Source organism: Clarias gariepinus, chromosome 14 (genome assembly GCF_024256425.1).
Source record: "Clarias gariepinus isolate MV-2021 ecotype Netherlands chromosome 14, CGAR_prim_01v2, whole genome shotgun sequence".
NCBI lineage: Eukaryota > Metazoa > Chordata > Actinopteri > Siluriformes > Clariidae > Clarias > Clarias gariepinus.
Window position 1 is genome coordinate 8277962 of NC_071113.1, and position 20235 is coordinate 8298196.

General features: G+C 34.4%; 1 protein-coding gene across 1 annotated transcript; it reads right to left on the reverse strand.

Annotated features, from left to right (window-relative positions):
- Positions 1 to 11704: 11704 nt before the first annotated feature.
- dlx4b (distal-less homeobox 4b) lies at positions 11705 to 19071 on the reverse strand. Its single transcript, XM_053511869.1, has 3 exons — positions 18429 to 19071; positions 16815 to 17008; positions 11705 to 12601 (listed from the first exon to the last, which is right to left on the reverse strand). Exons 1-3 carry the CDS (start codon positions 18763 to 18765, stop codon positions 12359 to 12361), a joined length of 774 nt encoding a protein of 257 aa, XP_053367844.1. The 5' UTR covers positions 18766 to 19071; the 3' UTR covers positions 11705 to 12358.
- Positions 19072 to 20235: the final 1164 nt, after the last annotated feature.

Consider the following 20235-nt stretch of genomic DNA (forward strand, 5'->3'; position numbering starts at 1 on the left):
TACAAAACCTTAAAGTAAGCGCAGTTGGAAAATTAAATAAATAAATTAAAACAACAAAAATAAATTCTGTTTTCTTTTCCCGTTTTTCTTTCCTAAGTTTTTCTAAATCGTATAATTCTCTCTCAGTTTCTGGAAATACTAATGTGTGTTTTTCATTTTTTTAAAGTATTAGAATAAAAATAAAAAATAAATAAAAAATAAAACATCAGGCATTACCAAGGTGAAAGATTACGGTCAGTTTATTCATTTCTAATTGGTTTACATTAAGAGCGTTTTGCTACTGTCTATTAATCTGACTACATTTTGCAGCATATAGGAAATATGAGTAAACAATAAAATAAAAAATATCGATGCCTGACTTCAGGTAAAATATTGTTTTAAAAACCGTACCAAACCCAAATGATTTTTTTAAAAACGTTTTCCTTTGTCATTAAAATGTTCGTTTTGGTATTTTATATACATACAAAGGCAAAATAACTAAAAAATTATATTTAGTATTTACTTTTTATACAAAATATTGTGTGGGGTTAAAACTTATATTATAAACATTCTTAATAAACGCGTTCACAAAGTTTTCTGAAATAATTTTATTTAATGCATTAAAATAAATATGTAAGTTACATACATACATATAGTTACAGATTTAAAGGAATTTGCGGTAAATAAAGAAATATATGAAATTGCGGTTAACAATATATTTAAGTATACTTAATATATACTTAAAGTATACTTAATATAGTATACGTTTATTTATTGCCTTGTACAATTAAAGACAATTTAGTTTCTCCCTAAAACATCCTGTGTTTAGATGCTTTGGCAACTAAGTTGGAATTTGATTTGTATTATTATTTTTCTTCGTGTATGAGGTTGTCAAAAGTTTGGCACCTCTGTTGTATTGTGTAACCTGGAGTGATTTTCTCATGTGACATCATGGTTTATTGAAGATGTGTTGCTAAAATAAGGGGGGGTGAAAGAGAAAAAAATAAATAAATAATGACTAGGCATAACCATACAAACTTACCACAGATGTTCCAAACAGTGGTTTAGTCAGGGTCACTGTGGCCTGGATAAACCATGAGCTGTCAAGCAGGGCTGTTGAACAATTTGTGCAACACAAATACATGATAATCTCAGATCTGGGGAACAATATCTGATGATGTACAGTTACTGAGAGATGGATAATGTTTGGAATAGAGGAAAAAGAAAGACACTGCTTTTTAGTTGGCTTTGATCAATGGTGTTCTCTGTGGAGATAGCTGAGATGGTTGCCTGGTCAAATGTGAGTCATATCAGTATGTCCCATAGCTGTGCAATTAGTCATAAAGATCTCTTGCCTTGCTTTTCTACCAACTTGAATTACAAACCTATTTTTCACAAGAAAGGGCAGGGTTATATTCTCACATAAAACCTGTCAAGCCACTTAGTTCATCCTACAGGATGATTATTCTATCAGCTCTTTACAAAAGCTGTTTTTAAAGAAAAAACGGTACACTGTTTTAGTGAAGCATTAGGCCAATTTTGTTCTGAAATCTATACCAGAAATGCTCATAAAGGCCTTGGGCAGTAAACTTCAGCCATGTGTGCAATATCTGTATTCTCATGGATTTGTACATCATGTGTGGTCTTCACACACTCATACTGAACTAGATGGCTCTGTCTTGGAACACATTTCTCAGTCAGACAAACACCCTATTTTTGTGGGATACAGGGTCATCAAAGAGCTAAGGTCAGCCACCAATAATGTGTTAAAACTCTCGAGTTCTGCATCATAGATGAACTGTTGAACTCTGAATGTGATACTGGATTGCCTTGCAACAGAGTTTTAAAAAAGATAGTTGAGGTCACTCCCATTCCCTTTTGCTGAGAAACAATTTCAGCAAGTTATGTCAAGGGTCTCCAGGGTGGCAAATGCAGGTTGAGCCAGCGGTCAGCTGAACTTACGGGCACGCATATGTTGCCATGAAAAGATGGGGCTCAGCTGCCAGGCAGAAAAGACTTCAGAAGGGGCATCACTCGACAGTCTCATTCTGCTCGAAACGTAAATAAGATTCAGTGAGAGAGTTGTTCTTGACAACTGTGAACCAGTGAACCCTAATTCACCCTATGGTCTGGGATGTATCTAGGATGGCAGTAGGGAGGCTAAAATTAAAGCCATCTTAATTTGCAGGTAAAACCTCTTCATAATTTAGTAACAAACCACAGCCATAACTTTTGTTTAATAAGCACTCGGGATGTACTGCTGAAGCCCAGGCTTACCATTGTTCACTGTACATATCAAAGAGTGGCATAGAAAGACATTCTACAATATAGCGCTTGTACTTTTAGGGTTCATAGAACCCTATTACATATAGGCATTAATAAGTAGTGGTAAAACAAACCCCAAATTATATCACATGTGAACCCCAAATTATCCTTTGTAAGACCACCTTAAATAATATAATACCAATCACTACTGAGAGGCATGTGTCTCCTCAAGGGTCCTGAATTCATGGTGATTTACAATAATTACACATCCCAGTTCCCTCTTTCTGCACATATACTGCAATTAAAAACCACAAGGCATCAATGCTACAAAAGCCTACACGTTCTCAATAAGAGTGACTCTATTAAGGTATTTTCTTCTCAACATTAATCAAGACATCTTCCACAACTTATCCCCTATTCATTGCACCATCACCCTTTAGAGCTCTCCCAAATCTGCCTTGTCAGTAATTGCCCCTTTTGAAAAGCCCTTCTCTGCTTGTCCAACTTGAACACCATTATTCTAATCTTGATTTAATCGTGATGTAAAATTACCTATAATTTGCCTTGTGATGCCCTGCTTCATTCAGTAACACGTCGTCTCTTCCCATGGCCCACAAGTGGGTGCATTTTTTCAACAAATCAAGCTGGAGATATATAAAGAGTGGAATATGTAAAGAAGTACAGTGGACAATCAACACAAGTGGAATTTAATTTGATCAAATGCAGATTTACAGCAGCAAGAGTGGAAATGGATTACTTGGCTTTGGTTCTGTGGTGAGGTAAGAGCCTGGATGGCAATTTTACAAAAGGTTTTGCTATTGTGATTTTCGTAGATTGTTGTATTTCATTCTCTCCTCTTAAACAAAAAATAAAATAAAAATAAGTAAAATAATTAATATTTCAAGATTATTGACTATGATAAGGATGTTTGTATGATAGGAGGGAAGGTCTTAATATTAGCGTAACTGTCATATGGAAAATTAAATGCCAAAACATATATGCAAAGATCCTAGTGACCTACTACATCTTAGACCTCTTCTGAAAGTTTGTAAAATTAAGATCAAATTTTAATTTAATTTAAAGGATATATGGTTCAGTTTATAGTATGTATGGTAAATTCATAAAACTTTTAATGGGATATACTTTCTCTAAACAACCGAGCAGATATTCCTAAGTAAAAACTGTGAGTAAAAATTATGATATTAAGGTTCAGACTGGTGGTGTGTGTTGGTTTGTTAGCTCAGTGGTGGAGTCCTGACAGAAGTTCTTTGTAATGCGCTTGTTTAGACAAGCTGAATGGACTGTGCTGAGTGAGCCAGGTCAAAGTCAGGTCAAGTGGACCTCACAACAACTAAGGAGCCTCTTATTTACCACAGTTCAATGTGGATGGAAATTTTTAGCAAACATATTTCAAGAACCAAAAGCCTTTTTAATACGTTTTAGAATGGGAAGCTAAATAAATAAACTAATATCCCTAACAAGGCTTTTACTTTTTTCTCTCTTACTAACGAAACATGCAGTTGTAAATTAAAATCTTATCTAAAATCGGATAAATAAAAAAAACGTTCTGAAAAATGACAGGTTACATGATCAGCGTGTTTCCGTTTATAGACCACATTTTTAGGTCTGTTTTTCAGACATAAATACTTTCAAAACTATAATACACAGACTATAATACTCTCGAATCCATTTCAATGTTTCATTTACCACTATACTGACTTCCCCTTGTTAAGTGAATCTACATTGGCACGGTTACAAGCACGAAAAGTTTCGTCGAGAACAACGACGACGACTGTCGTCGTTTAAAAAGTGCTTTTTGCAATTTTAGAGGGACAATTTAAAAATAACTTGGATTTTTTATTCAATTTTAAAAAATATTTAAAAATGCCACAAATAATTTTTTGCAGCATTAAAAAAAATTATCTGTAAGATAAATGATGCATGCAAACGTCACTGTTGTTTGTCAAATTTATTTAAAACTAATGTAACTAAGGATTTAATTGAATAAGACAACCATCTAAAACTAGAATGTGTAATAATTCATGCACCAGTGCTTTAATGTATTGAGACGAATGCATTTCTGTTCACGAAAATTGCTCAGTTAATAACAGGGCTTTGTCTTGATTCGACCACGTATATGCAAACACTGATTACATTAACATCCATTTCTTAACACTTTACAATAATTTAAGCAATACAAAACATGCTTAAAATTAACGCTTTAATTAAGGTATTAATTAAAACATGCAGTCATCCTCTAATTCAGGTAAGAAAACATCAATATTTATTCATATATTACTAATTCATATATTGCTTATAAAGATTGTTATATGTATTAATTCATCATTATTTACGGGACAGTGGAGCAAGACGCCGACTCTAAGGAATGTTTTATTTAACATACAGGAAGCTTCTTGTTGAAGCTGCATTGGTTGATGAAGGATACAGTCCTTCATAATTGTAATATTATTGGCAACTTACAGTATAATTATGGATACGTTATAAAATGTGCAAGTTGTTAGTTGTTCAACCTGAACATCTTACCTCATTATTACTGATTGTTGTTGTGTTTGTGCGTGCTATGTCCCTTTCAAGTTTAAAATAAACATACATTAACATGCATTATGTTCGATTACACAACCGACATGAACATTTCAATACAATATCTGTTTGTGTTGCATTTGTGCCGAACTCGAATGAATTAACATGAAAAAACTAACGTAAATGGACACGAATGAATAAACATAAAGGCTTATGCAGTTTCATTTTTCTAATCTACGTAAGGGTGGGCAAGATGTAAGGGTGGGCAAGATGTAAGGGTGGGTAAGATGCTCAAGCCGGCTCATACTCCAGCAGGGGTATCACGTATCACCTGTCACATCTAAGTTACGGCCGCAGTGCCTACCAGGATATTAACTAATATACAAAGTAAAAAGTAGGTCTATTAAATAACATAACATTCAACTACAACATCCAAGCTAGACAGAACACCATATATCACCTTTTAATGCGAATGAATTATTTTTAACGGACTTCTGTGAAACTTCTGCAAAACACGCCACAATCGTAATCAAACAGCATGAATATGTAAATCTTGCCCTAGTTAACCTGTGGTGGGTCTGGACTATGAAACTGGAACAAAGGTCGAGGTTGGTATTTTACCTCGCCTGGGCGTCTTGCCGCACCAGCGTTATATCACTGGATATTACTTATTTCTGGAACTTATACAGAGCTCAGTCATTACCATAACCAGTGGTGGCACTAATATGTTAATAAAAGGAAATAATATAAAGGATTTGATTTATTTGTTTGTTTATTTGTTTGCTTATTTTAAACTCCGTAGATTGCTGATATTCCTACTATTTTTCCTACATAGCTGTTTGCATTAGAACTTTAACCAGTTCACCCTAATGTGGCAATTTTTTTTATGTGTACATGGACATACTTAACAAAGCATTTTTTTCCCCACGTGATGACGCTTTTAAAAATAAGATTTGTACAGAATTGTTTGTTGGAATATAAGTTTATTGTTTACTATGCATTTTATTTTACGCCATTTTAGGCCTACCATCCTTCTAATTTGGGATGAAAAATAAATATGAAAAATTTTAGTTGAAATATGAAAAAATAGCTCTGAATGATGATAATGAGGAACGTTCTAACAATGTAATGTGGTTTAGTTCTACTCTAGGAAGTGTCATTTATTAGATTAGATTAGATTAGATCACAGACGTCACAATGACACGTGAATCAACATATACCTTATGATGTCAGAAAACAAGCATTTTTATTTATTTTGGCGGAATTGTGGTCACCAAAGTTGGTACCTGTGGAATATTGGTAAAGATTATCTATTAAAGTCGTATTAAAATATTAAAACGTATTTGAAAAAAAAAAACTGAGATGTAGAGTTACAAATGACTGACCCACTGTATTCTGTGAGTAAAAAGGTTGGAAATAAGTCAAATGATTCAATTTAGCATTGTTAAAAGTAAAAACAACTAAAAACACTAGAATGTTTCTAGTGTTTTATTTGTTGTTTAAAAATGCTACATAATTTTTTTTAATGCAAAGCTATGACCATTGTCAAATAGTTCTTTTGCCATGTGTATTTACTGCACATTTTATCTTTAAATGTTATTTTGTGGTTTAAAAAAAAGTCTTTAGTGAAGACAAAGTTTTATAGTGATTGGTGCAAAATAGAATGAATTTGGCAGCAATAAATTTTTTTTTTTTTTTTTAATAAAGTAGAAAAATACAAAGAGGTAAGTATTATTTGCTGTCATGCCGACCATTTATCAAGTCAACCATATGTCTTCCAGATTTTGCTTGTCTAACTTATGTTCTGCTTTTCCTGTGCCCAAGGGTGCTATTGCATAGATGACAATATAATGCAACACTGCTGTCATTGTGGTTTCAGTAAAGCTACTGCTGCCAAAGATATAAAGGCATCTCATTTTTCTGTACTACACAATATTCCTGGCTATGCTTAGTTTCATTATAATTTGTTTCCACCCTATCTTTAGTTGAATTACCTTACAATACAAAATTTCATATGTACAGTATAGACTGGTGTGAGAATAAAAATGAGTGTCCAACTGATATTGCCAACGTTATGGATGCTTTGATTTCTAAAGAAACTCTCTTGTGTTTCAGTGATATCCTGTCAGTGTGAGAAAGAACTTTTGTGGTTAATGAATGCAAAAACATTGATACCACTGCTTTATACAGCTATTTGTGTGTATCTAATTGTGTAAAATAGAAAAGCCACTAATAATTGAACCAGAAGGTGACATGAGTCATGTCAAGTGCAATGGGGTTTAAATGATTAGTGATTCATGAAATCTATTTGTTACCGTGCTTTATTAGAACTTTTAGACCACCTGTGGTTTGTTTACATGTGGGGTATTTAAAAGAGTCCTTTTCATGCTTATACACACACACACACATACACACACGCACACACACACACACACACACACACACACACACACACACACACACACACACACACACACACATATATATATATATATATATATATATATATCGAGAGAGATAGATAGATAGATAGATAGATAGATAGATAGATAGATAGATAGATGTGTGTGTTATTGCAACTTTAATCAGATATGAAAATTTCAGATTTTTTTTTAATTAAACTGTGAATTGTTGATTTTTCTTAGCTGATAGTGACAGTCACTTTCATGAGTAATATAATGAATGATTCAAATCAAGTTGTGTTGTCAAAAGTTGTCTACGAGTGGAATATTCAAGAAGAAAAACATGGTTTTAGATATGTTATATCAGATGTAGCAAAAGGAGAGCTGTGGTAGACTTAAAGTACGTTACATTCCCCTCACACTTGAAAATGTAATGTAATGTAATGTAAGTCAGATGAGGGAAAAAATGATGAGGGAAAGTGTCCTCAACCTCATGTTCCACATATGATGACTTGTCAACAATATGGCAACAATAACTATCAACAGTAAACAAAATATCCACTCACTTTAAATTAGTTACAGTACTACAGTAGTAGCACAGAAACACTAGTTGGTTAGATTTATACTATTGGGCACACAGTTTGCTATTTTGAGAAGTTAAATACACTTTTAAATGTCATCCCACTCTATTAATAGCTTAAATGTAAGGAGTTGAAACATCATCATCTAATCCTATTTCTGACTTTTTATTTTAACATTCAGTTAGATGGACCTCTTAAATCGGCTAAAAACAAAGAATCAGTTATTTAGCATTTGTAGAAAATCACAATATATAATCACAAACAATAAAGGTCATAGACTATGCACAGTAGAGTATTTACATATGTCTACATATAATATATGTGTATATAATAAAAATGAAATTGAATTGACATTAGAAAATCAGATATTTAAAGACAGCATTTACTGTATAAAGCTTGAATAAGGAAATCCTACGCACATTATATTCACCAAAACTGCAACACATTTAATGTCCATAGTGAAAGTCTGTCAGTAGTTCTTTAACAATTCAATGCAGCATATGTGAAACAGATAAACAGCACAGAAGATGAGAGTCTGGCATGTTGAACTCTTCCTTTGATAAATTTCAAGCTGTAGGTTCTTTATCTTCAGATCCCTTCTTTTATCACAACAGCTGTCATATGCTTGTATAGTCTTCAAGCTTCTTCCCTTCCAGATGGATGGAGTTATAGCCACAAACAAGTTTAAGAGTGCTTCTGGACTAAAAGAAAGTCTCGCAGACAACCGTAGAGCAGTACAGGGGGATGGGTGGCTCGATCAGAAGACCAGAATGGACTTGTGGTCTGAGTGAAAGGGTGTAAAGGGGTGTTCACCCTTTCTATTGCAAAGATTGATGAAAATAGCCAAACTCTAAGGCCTAAGGTAGCTTCCTGCTGTGAAAGCCAACCCCTCCCGCAATGCGATGTGAAGCAGTATCATTAACAATAGACAGAGCCTTCAGGTGTGAGAGGGGGAGGTGGGTTTATATCATCTCCAGCTGTGCTAAAGCTGTATGTAATGTAACTCGGATATGGGAAGTCAGATCTCAAAATTATGTAATTTGCCACCTCTGTGCTCCGAGCTACATAGTGCAAAAAAACATGGACGCCCCAGTTGTCTTCTGTTTGCAAGCCAAGTGCAATGATTGATAAATTAACTTTCTAAAATCACAGACCTATATACTCAGTGTTAGATATTAGTCTATATGTTATAATTCATTTCAAAGTACTACTAAAAAAAAAGTTACTTAATTTACTGTTGTTGCAGTGAGTTACCATGTTCATTTGACATAGAATGCTGAACTCATGTTTAAGGAAACATTCCCAAATTTTCATGTATAGAAATTCTAAGCTGAAAGAAAGTTTTTTGTTACTCAGAGGTTTTAAATTCCGACTCACAAGTTTTAGTAAAATGGGGGATAAATCCATCCTTTATAGTTCTCTTTCTACTTTTGGCGATATTTAAAAAGCACTTCACAGTTCCAGTGTCATCCAACAATAAATAAATTTCCTTTAGGCAAAATTAATCCTTTCTTTAGAGTAATGTTTGTTGTCTGACATGTTGTTGGGTTTGTTTAGTTATTATAAATGCATGTTTTAAGCTGGAGGGTACAAATCCAAAATGTTTCAACGATCTGTCTAAAAGAATAATTTGTATTTATAAAGTTAAGCTATGAAATGACCTAAGTATTCAAACAAACAATATCTTGTATGTAGCAATCCTTTTGTATTCGTGATAATGCGTGAATGACTGCAACAGTTAAGATCAATTATTTTTAGGAAATGTTGATCCAAGGCTGGATGCTGGCATTAAGCACCCATACAAAAAGATTATACCTGAACATAAGAGGTTGTTCTAACATAAGCAGTGCATAACCAGAAATGTGCATTGTTAATAACAGCCTTAGTTTAAAATATTTTTTTTACTCAAGGCCAAAATTCACTGACAAAGATGAACTTCCTTTTGGGTCATGTCTCTCCAGCAGCCCCTGAGAATAGGCATAAGTGGAACTTGATCATTTGTAAACACAGGACGTACTGTACCCTGCACCCACATAATGTTAGTACGGTAGTATGTTTGATTTATGGTTATTTAAAAAAAAAAAAACGCTAGTTATTTTTTTCCAAAGATAGAATGTAATTATTCTAAGCAATACAATCTTTAAAATGTTTCTAAATCATCTTTTAATTTAGACCAGGTTCACTATATAACTGGTTAAAATGCATGCCTTTACTTTGACAGAGCCAACTCCATGTTTTACAGAAATCTTGAATTCTTTTATCAGCTCTTCTTCTGACCACTACTATTTTAATAAACAAACAAACAAACTAATATGTATTTTTAAATGCTTTATTGTTTATTTATTAATACTGATTTTTCTCTCTTTAGGGCAGTATTATGTTTTTGGGTTCTCCTACAAAGCCCATCAAAATTCTTTTTTTTCTTTAGTCTAAAGGAGTCCATTTATTATAAGACATTTTCTCACAGTGGTAGGGGCTTTGAATGTGGTGCCAGGTTATTTTGCCAGATGCTGAGCAAGCATTTGTCTAAATTTTCTTAAGGAAATTACCTTTTAAGGTGCAGTTTTTGTGTTTTCCACAGTTCTGCCTGACCACAACCTTCCCAGCGTACTCAAATTTTGAACCTTCACATCCTGTGGGTTTGGTTTAGTGGGCTTTTAATTCTGATAATATACTATAGATTGGAAAGTATGATGGTATGTCTAGTCTTGTTGAAATAAACCTGTGTTGTAGAGAAAATCCTTCTTGAATCTAAAATTTGTGTTTATTGCGATCATATCAAGAAATGGCACTCAATCTACTCACCATAAATCACCAGACACTTGTTTGACTCAATGTGTGTCACCACAAGTCATTATACCTAAAATTAATCCTTATTTCATCCTAAATAGATTTTTTCTGTTTTGTATCAGCCTGTCCTGACATTCATTAAAGCACATCTGTGATTGAGCAAAAGAAACTTGCAGTTCAATTCATTTAATTAAAATAAATAAATTATAGTTTTATAGACCATTGTTCTAATTTAGTTCCCTTACAGGAAAAGAACAAAATAATTTTACATGTAAAAAAAAATCACAATATACATTTTAAACACTTCATATATTATGCTTAAATGTTTCATTTATTTTCACATCAATGTCATTTGCAGTGCATGTGCTTTTATTTTCACATAGGATTTTCTTTCACATAATGCATTTACTTTTCCAGTGTTCATTTTTCCACACAGGATGAATGTGAAAAACACTTTTTTCAGATGTGATTTTTTTTTTTTTACCATTTATGATATTATCATAAGTGAAAATAAAAACATGCACTACATGTGAAAAATTAATATTTAAAAATCTTTTTTTAAATCACATTTGAAATTAAGAGCAGTCACTATAATTAGAAAAGTGTGGAACATAACATCATGTCATGTGTTTACTTGAATGTATTTCTGGGTGTATGGGAAATGGATGGTATTTTAAAGATGTATTTGTGTCCTCTGTCCATCTGTGATCATATCTTAAGTCACATTATATGGTTCTTTAAAGAGTGCTCAACAATTTGTATTACTTTAAATCATTTGGGTCACGGATTAAGGTGGACTTTAAGTCTTTCATGCATAGTGTCGAAACCTTCTAAATAGTCAGATAAAAAAAAATAATTAAGATGATCTCCAAAGTACCTGAGATCTTAGAATCAACTGAATATAAATCATGATAATGATCTTTACAACCTGTCTCTGCTTTAGGCTTACAAATAAGATTTTCTATAATTTTGGTCATTAAGATAAAATATTTTGTGCTTCAATGTTAAAATATTTTAAAGAGGAGATTGTTTTGCCTTATAAGTCATTGTCTTCTTAACAATTCATTTTTTATGTAAGTTATATTTAGAAAAAAAATCTAAATTCACATTGTTTGTAATTATATGCAAAATAAATCTAAACAGCCTATGTTTATGTTAATGTATGAACAGATTAGAGAATAATGTATCAAGCTTATGCAAATACAAATTCCAAAATATTATGGGCACTTTTTTTCTATTTCAACCTGAATTATTTAGTATTATTGTTTTGTTATGAGCAGATACGCTTATAAATGATAGATGATTTTATATTTGAGTGACCATTAAACAAAGTCATAAGTAAAAAACTGGAAGTGATTAGAGAATTGAAGTGCGTGGTGATTTTCTAAATTATTTTGTGTTTAGACGTTCTTTCTCTATTTTTTTCTGGACTTCCACAATTATTTTCAGCAACAATTTGGTTTAATTACATGGCATGGCGACACAGTGTTTGGCAACCTTTCATCGGGTCTTTTATTCAAAACAAATATTCAAGGAGTCCGAATAAAAACCGAAAAGCACCGATGACTAATAAAATCAACAAGCATTGACAACGAAACCTGTTCAAGGATAAAGTCACAATCCCTTTAAACACACGACCGTATTTACACTTTAATAAAAGAATTTTCACATGTAGGCAAAACAAACGCTCAGAAATTTAAGGGAAAATTACCGACACACCTTTTTCTCGATACATTTATACGATATAACGCATGTCGTAAAATCATTATCTTGATAGAATGTCGGTAGCAGACAGTTGAGTCACATCATATGAGGTCTGGGTAAAGTGTCCTGGGATGATGGATACCACTGGCCGAAACTGTTCATGTAGCCGCCAGGATGCGTATGCGCGCTTTTGCCCGCGTCCCAGAGAGCGGGCAGCACGGGAGAGCAAGGCGACTGCGCATGCGCACGGGCGGCTTGTAGTTCTCCTTCAGGTCCGGTTGGGCCGTGCTTCATGATCTTCTTATATTTAGAGCGCTTGTTCTGAAACCATATTTTAACCTTTAAAAGAACAAAGGAGAAAGCGTTAAAGTGATAATAATCTGTATGAAACTCTCAGATTTGATAATTTCTTTAAAAAACTAGAATTGGTATTAAATGACTACAGCTCAGATAAAAAAGCGACTATGGGAAATTAGCCCACCCATCAAAAATCAAGGCATAGATCTAGGATACGTAATATCATATAGCAAGATATAATAATAATTCGTTAATTAACGTATTTTAAACAGACATTTTTTTTTCCTTTTGATTAGGAACATTATGAATTGATTGGGACTGCACAAGCATGTATAGTGTGTAGTTTCTTAACCTTTTTTTGTGTTTTATAAGCGGTTTTAAGGTTACCAACAGGTAAATCTAAAATACAATATTGATTTTGCACAAGTTTGTTCAAGGAAAACAGTGTTTATGAGTACATAATATCCAAAAACAATTAACACCTCCAGACTTTCTGTCATTTTCAATAACAATATAAAATTGAAAAGGTATCCTCGTCAGATCACTATTGCTATTTCATCTACATAAAATATGCAAGACAAAAATACAAATGCTGTTAGATAGGGTTATGATAAAAAGAAGAACCCACATACATGTATTTAAGAACTTAAAATCTTGCTAATGAATAAAGAATGCTCATACTAGCATATGTTTTGTTTCAATGTGCTGTCTATTTTCTAGGCGATGCTCATCATTTTTTGGCAGCTTATTGTAAAATTGTGCATTTTTTAGGCTGAAATCAATAGCTAAAAAATCTAACTAGATTTTGAGTTTCAGTCCTTAAGAACAGAATTATAAATAAAATTTAGAAATGACAAAAAAACACATTCAACATTGTAATATTAACTATGGCATATTCATGCTAAAATGCTTTTTATAGAATGGTTACCGCCTTATACGAAACTGTCATTGTAACATTTCTATTTAATTTTGGCCATAAACCCAGTGCTTTTAAAAAAAAGAGAACGTTTAAAGACTGTGAAATCATAAATAATTGTTGGGCAGATGTATCCAGTCATAGTGGAGATGGACCCAGTGACATTACACTCTTACCAAGTTTGATTTTTTTATGAGAACCGCCGCGCACGTGTCTAACAATAACGCTTGGTCTACAATTGTTAACAAAATGATTCCCAGAAACCGAAAGGCATAGTAAACATGCAGGCATGGCTGTTTTTCCACTGATTCACAGCCAGGGAATAATTTTGGTATGAATTTAATGTGGAGGAGAAAATTGTTCTGCCACCCTGGAGATAGAGCCTTGAGAGCCACGAGATTTTAACATTCTGTTCAGTATTTAATTTAGATGCATTTAACCCGTTATGCACCAGATTATATAATCATTTTAAATTTTCCTTCCATAAAATACTGAATTTGCCTTATAGCGTGCGTGTGTGTGCGTGTGTGTGTGTGTGTGTGTGTGTGTGTGTGGACAGGGGTATTCCCCCACAAATGTTTTTGTACGTTTTAAACAGAAAACACTTATGGTTCATTTTAGAAAGTTTTAAATGTAGCCATCAATTAAAATAATTCATTAATGATTTTGTGTGTGTGCGCGCGCGCGCCCGCGTGTGTGTGTGTGTGCTAACAAGGCATTTGTTGTCTTTGACTTCAATTGAAAATTGACACCTTGGAACGGGCAGCCACCAATCACCTCCCACTCAACATTTTCCATAATCTCAGATGGGCAAAATTTATGGTACGGTTTTTAAACCGTTATTGGTTTGGCCACTTCAAGACTTAATACACATGTATAAAAAAATGTGTGTTTTATTCCTAAAGACTGGTTTTCATAACATCTTTTATAGTGAGGTGATTGTTTCCAGACCGAAGTCATATTTGTGAAAAGGACGTAAGAGATCCAAAACATGTGTGGTGTGTGGCACTTTTTATGTGCCTTCAATCATGTTTACAAAAAAAAATGCCCAAAAGGCCTGTATGCTTTGGAACAAGGATTTAACGTGAAATATGAAGAATATCAACTAAAGTGACTGACAGCCATGGTAAGCTAGAAGTCAGGTGCCCTACAAAATACCTGATCACAATTTTTGCCTTCTTAAACAGGTGGCAGACAAAGTGATGTGTGGTTTAATCAAAATGGCAAACCAGGTGTGAACCAGACTGCACATTCCTCACAGCAAAGCATGATGAAAATTGTGTCAGTGCCTTTGATGAAGTAAGGGAGAATAAAAATAAGGGAAATGTGTAGAATTTAATTCAAACATGAACTTGCTAAATAGGTAATTTTTTATCAGTCAATAATAATCTATAATATATCAGGAAATATTATCTGCTCAGGATATTTAAGTAAAAATTAAGGATGATGCTATATAGATCAACCATTGGAAGAAAATAGACATTATAGCCTTTATAAGTATGTGGACACCTCAGCCAAATGATGAGCTCCTTGTCCAAACCACTGCCACAAAGTTGGAAGCACACAACTGTATAGAGCATCTTTGTATGCGGCGGCATTACAGTTTCCCTTCGCAGAGACTAAGAGGCCCAAACCTGCTTCAGCATGACAATGCCTCCATGAAATAATTTTTTGCCAAGATTGGATTGGAAGATCTGGGGTGCAAAGAACCATGATCTCAACCCTACTGAACTCTGTGGATATGAACTCGGTGTCCACAAACATTTGGCCATATGGTATAAAATGTACCTCAGCCCTTTTTTTATATTATACTTTGCCATGAAATACTTGTTAATGCCATATAGTGCCCCTCATAAGTCCACGGATAAGGGGCTCTTCACTCTGAGGCTTAACCAATCAAAAGTAAAGTCCTTTGGATCACTTATAAGTACTGAGGAAACAGCAGCTCTCACTCAAAAGATTTAGTCCATAATGAAGAATGCAGAAAACAATATCCAATGAGAGAATACTTCACTTCAAGATAGGCCTGTGGTTTCCACAAAAATATTCTGCATTATGACCACAATCACTTACCTCATCTTGTTTTATATTTTTGGGTATGTTCAAAAACCTTAACCCTGATTCATGCCTCAAATGGACTCAAAGTATTATAGAAATTATCATATAAATGATTAACACAGTTTAACTTTAGTTTTTAGAAGTTTATTTTGAAGTCCACAGAAAAAGATTAGTGCAGTAAATCCTTACCGGTGATGAAGTGAAAGATTGGTGTCTAACATGGTGTATTGTCATGTTTTCATGTTTGCTTTGAGCTTGGTTTGGACTGCCAGGTCTTGAGCAAACGGCAGATATTAATTAAAAGAGAGTGTTTTGTCAGATTTAGTAACCACAATTATATAAATAATTTATTAAAAGTTGGCAGCAATGCCGTGGTTCACTTTAGGCTTTTAATTAAATTAACATTTCAGTCCATATGGAATAAAGACTGCATTATTCCATAATAATTAAATTATTTTTAATTTCACTCAATTCCGTTCAAGTGCAGTCCAATTTTTGCAATATGAAAAAATCTAAATGTTTGAGATTGATTGTTTTACAAAGCAAAAGTATTAGTACTGGTATTATATAGAATATGTCGTTCCTAATATTGCGAACAATTCTTCTTCTCCTTCTTCATCTTTGTTGTTTCACGGCTGTTGGAATGCAGGAGTTTACGTTATCGCCAACTGTCTCATTCTCTCTGATTCGCAAGTAGTTATTACATTGCTCTGAAGCGTAAGAATAAAGCTTACACCCAAACCTAAGCAGCACAATGTGAAAAGACAGAACTGGCAAATGTCGGAAATTTAGTGACAGTTTTAAGCCCCTTACCACATCAAATCCTGTCTTGCAGTTTTGTTGCACCTGACCTGCATTAACCTCTATTGTTTTCAAGCGTCAGGATAATCTCCCAAACTCCAAGTCACACAATTCAACTCCGTAGTCTTAGAACGTCTAATGCACTTAATTCATATAGATTTCCATCTAGTTACTGAATATAAATGTTAAGAAAACTTTAGAAATCAGGAATATCCAGAAGCACGGGAAGGCAATTCATAGATTAAAAGCAACAATAGGCTTAATGTCTAAAGTGCTGAGGTCACTGCTTCACAGGTGATTAAAAAACTTAATTTGTTACATACGTTCCCTAAGACTAATTGTGATCTTTAATCAGACCTCACAATAATTTATTTTAATTAAATTCAATTTAATTAATTAATTAATTTATTTATTTAATCGAGCACACAAAAAAATTTGCAGTTTGGGTAAATCAAACTTTTTAGAGTTTTGTCCTCGTACCTGTGTTTGTGTGAGGCCCAGTTTGGCTGCCAGGTCTGCTCTCTCCGGCAGGGCAAGGTACTGAGTCTGCTGGAAGCGCTGGTGCAGCGCAGCGAGCTGCAGACTCGAGTAGATTGTGCGGGGTTTGCGCATCTTCTTCCCTTTACCACTCACACGTATCTCTCCGTTCTCAATCACTGGCTGCTTCTCGTGATCTTTGTTTAAAAAAAATGAAAAATAAACATTATTTATATAAAATAATAATATATAAAATAATATATAGTGCACGAAACAGCAAATTCGACATTCCTAGAATATAATTTCCCCTGTCAATATAACAATGCAAATCTGACCTTTCGACACACACACACAGACACACACGCACACACACACACACACACACACACACACACACACACACACACACACACACTTTTAACCAAAGATTCAATAAACCCTTACATAAACTTAATACGTTAAGTAAATTACCTGGAAGAATGGCCTATATGCTTACTAACGACGCAGTTTGATTAGCATTTGGCACCATTGGCTTTTTCCTTTACCTTTATTTCACAGTTAACTGGCTGGAAGATTAATGGCATTTTGTTTTGCAGATAATGACGCTCTCTAACACCGACAGTGAATAAGTTATTCTAACGGACAGTATTTACAGTGTTATTACTCTAGCCTCAATACTACTACTACTACACGTTGGATTCAAGTACTCAGTAGGGCTTTCTGACGTCAGTAGTATCACTAGGTTAAAACTTATACAAAACTGCAAAAAATTTTAAAAGCAAATCACTTTACCCTGTTTTTCATTTAGTTTTGTATAAGTAAGCAAACTATAGTTTAGAGAGCAGAGAAGTAAACACAACAAATAACAGATGATAATGCTTACACTTACTTATGAGGGATATGAAAAAAACCACCACTACTACCACTACTACTACTAATAATAATAATAATAACTAAATAAAATGTTTTTACCAGCAAAATCCATTAATAACCCCAGTGTGCGGTAATAATTAGCGGATAACTGTGATAATCATCACCCCATAACCTCATCGCGGGAAAGTAAGCCCAATAAAATTAATTAAAGGCACCATGGGCAGTCAGTTAAAATATGTTGGGTTATTAATATCAGACAAATTGAGTTGCTGTGTCTGGATAACGGAAGGAACAAAAATGTGTATTTGTATTAACACAAATTCAAGCGTTGAAACGAATACGGTAAAAAAAAACACAATACAGTACTAAAAGAGACCAAACATCATGCGTACAGGCCTAGGTTTCATATTACTTCATAAGTTTAAACACACAACACTATAAATGCTTTTAAAGAAATAAATGCATCTGGGTACTGAGAGGAACCAAACGACCGAACTATCTTTTACATAATAAAAATTATGATAAAAAAAACAACTATTTGAAATGTTAAAGAGACACTACATGAGCGCTATTATTTTAGTAATATAAACCTTCTTGGCATGAGCACAACATCTCACATCTCGACATTAAGATCCTAGTTTTGGATTTCAGCAGAAGCGTGATTAAAAGTTGATGCTTGAAAGGTTGATGCACTGAAGAAACTACACAGTGTGTTTATTCCCCGTTCAGAGCGCTCGCACTCACCGGACTCGTCATTCCTCGTCTGGCTCAGTGGGGGTCTGTAGCTGCCCTGCTGGTGGTAAGGTAAGTAAGCAGGAGCGGGCGCAGGAGCGCTGAGTGGCGCGGGGTAACCGTAACCCAGCGGCCCGCCGTAATGGCACGCGCCAGACGGAAAGGGATTATCGTGTTGCGGGTGTCCGCCCGAGTGCAGCCCGTGCGCGGGGTAAACGTTAGCCGCGAGTCCCGAGAAGTGCTGCTGCTGCTGCTGGCTGGCGGAGATCCCGTGACCGAGCTCTAAAAACGCCGATTTGGACGCGTCCGCAGAACCCAAGCCGTCAGGCGCGAAACTCATAGACATCATTGGAAGCAGAGGCCATAAAAATGACGGACAGCGTCAAACAAAGTTGATCGTCCGGTTTATTGTGCGAGTACGAAAGCTTACATCTACTAATCCATTCCGAGGACTGTGGATAGCGCCTTGGCGAACGAGGAGCCGCGTAGTATTCTTCCAAACAAAAACAAAAAAATACATAAAATGTGGAGGATAAAGCCTCTATTTCCGGATGAATCGAATCGAAACGAAACGAAGAGGTAAAAATGAGTGTTCTTTCTTAAATCGTGACAAAAAAACCGCCCAACATATGAGCGAACGCGCGCAGTTCCGCACTGTGTCCGTGTCAGTGCGCTGCGGGAACGCGCGAGCTGATTGGCTTCTAGTGCGCGCGTTGTCACGCGACCCGAGGGAGAAGCTAATTAAGTTGATTAAGTGTGTTATGGAAAGGTGGCACACGCGGATACCGGCGCTCAGTCGAGCTGAGAAACCATCAGCACACACAGGGTTCAGTTAAATCATTAAGAAATATTTTTGACAAAATTTAAAGCATTTTCCTTAGATTTTGTTTGCAGGAGGGCAATATTAAACTCTATAAAACAATAAAGAAATATAACATTCAGAAATGTTCTAAGATAGGTTATAATTCGGATTTTTATTTTTTTATCGATTATTGAGTGAGTGTTATATACATTTAGGAATTTGTTAGTGTGACAGACATTTCATAAACATAAAAAAAAAAATTCGAAATGAAATTTGGAAACTTAAATAAATTTAAACCAGAGTGTAGTTATTACCAATTTAGTAATACCTGAATAATTGATTGAGACCGCAATTAAAATTATTTTATTCATTAATAAATAAATAAATAAATAAATAAATAAATATGTAACTTTCCAGTAGGATAAATGTCATTGTCCAAAAACATTTTGGAATTTTCATTCGAGATCAATACCGTATCTATCTAATGCTATGCAGCTTATATTTCATTCTATATATCAACCATTTATAAACTAAAATTAAAAAACCTAGACTACAAGCAGAAATTACCTTCATTATAAATTCTTTGGTCTTTCAAGTTTAAGAACCCGTTTATTATGGTTGTTATTTTTTATTGCGCGCCATTAAACAGAAACTTAATTTTTTTTTTTTACAGAAATACTAAAGCTTTTCACACTGTCTGTACCCCACATTCAATTTATAAACTAACACAGTCAGGCCATTAGTACTGCTTGAAAAGAAAAACAGCGTGTAAACACAGACATCATGTACTAGTGTACCCTAAAACTTATCACGAGAATGTAAGAAAAATGAACATTATCTAGATATAGCGATCTACCCGGAGGCCAACCCTAACTTCTAAAAGCAGACTAAAGCATCTAGTTGAAACTCGACAGGCCTTGAAAATGAACCTCAAGTACTTCCTTAATCACCCATGCTTTTCTGCGTCACAGCAAAAACACGGGCCCGAATGCTTTAGCCTATGCCAAGAGTAATGCT

What these genes read in the sequence shown, in the direction of transcription:
- dlx4b (XM_053511869.1), bottom strand. Translation starts at nt 18,765, where the DNA reads ATGATGTCTATGAGTTTCGCGCCTGACGGCTTGGGTTCTGCGGACGCG. An exon ending in GACGAGGAATGACGAGTCCG is followed by an intron (nt 17,009 to 18,428) that starts GTGAGTGCGAGC and finishes TTTTAAACAAAG; the next exon opens with ATCACGAGAAGCAGCCAGTG. An exon ending in TGGGCCTCACACAAACACAG is followed by an intron (nt 12,602 to 16,814) that starts GTACGAGGACAA and finishes GTTCTTTTAAAG; the next exon opens with GTTAAAATATGGTTTCAGAA.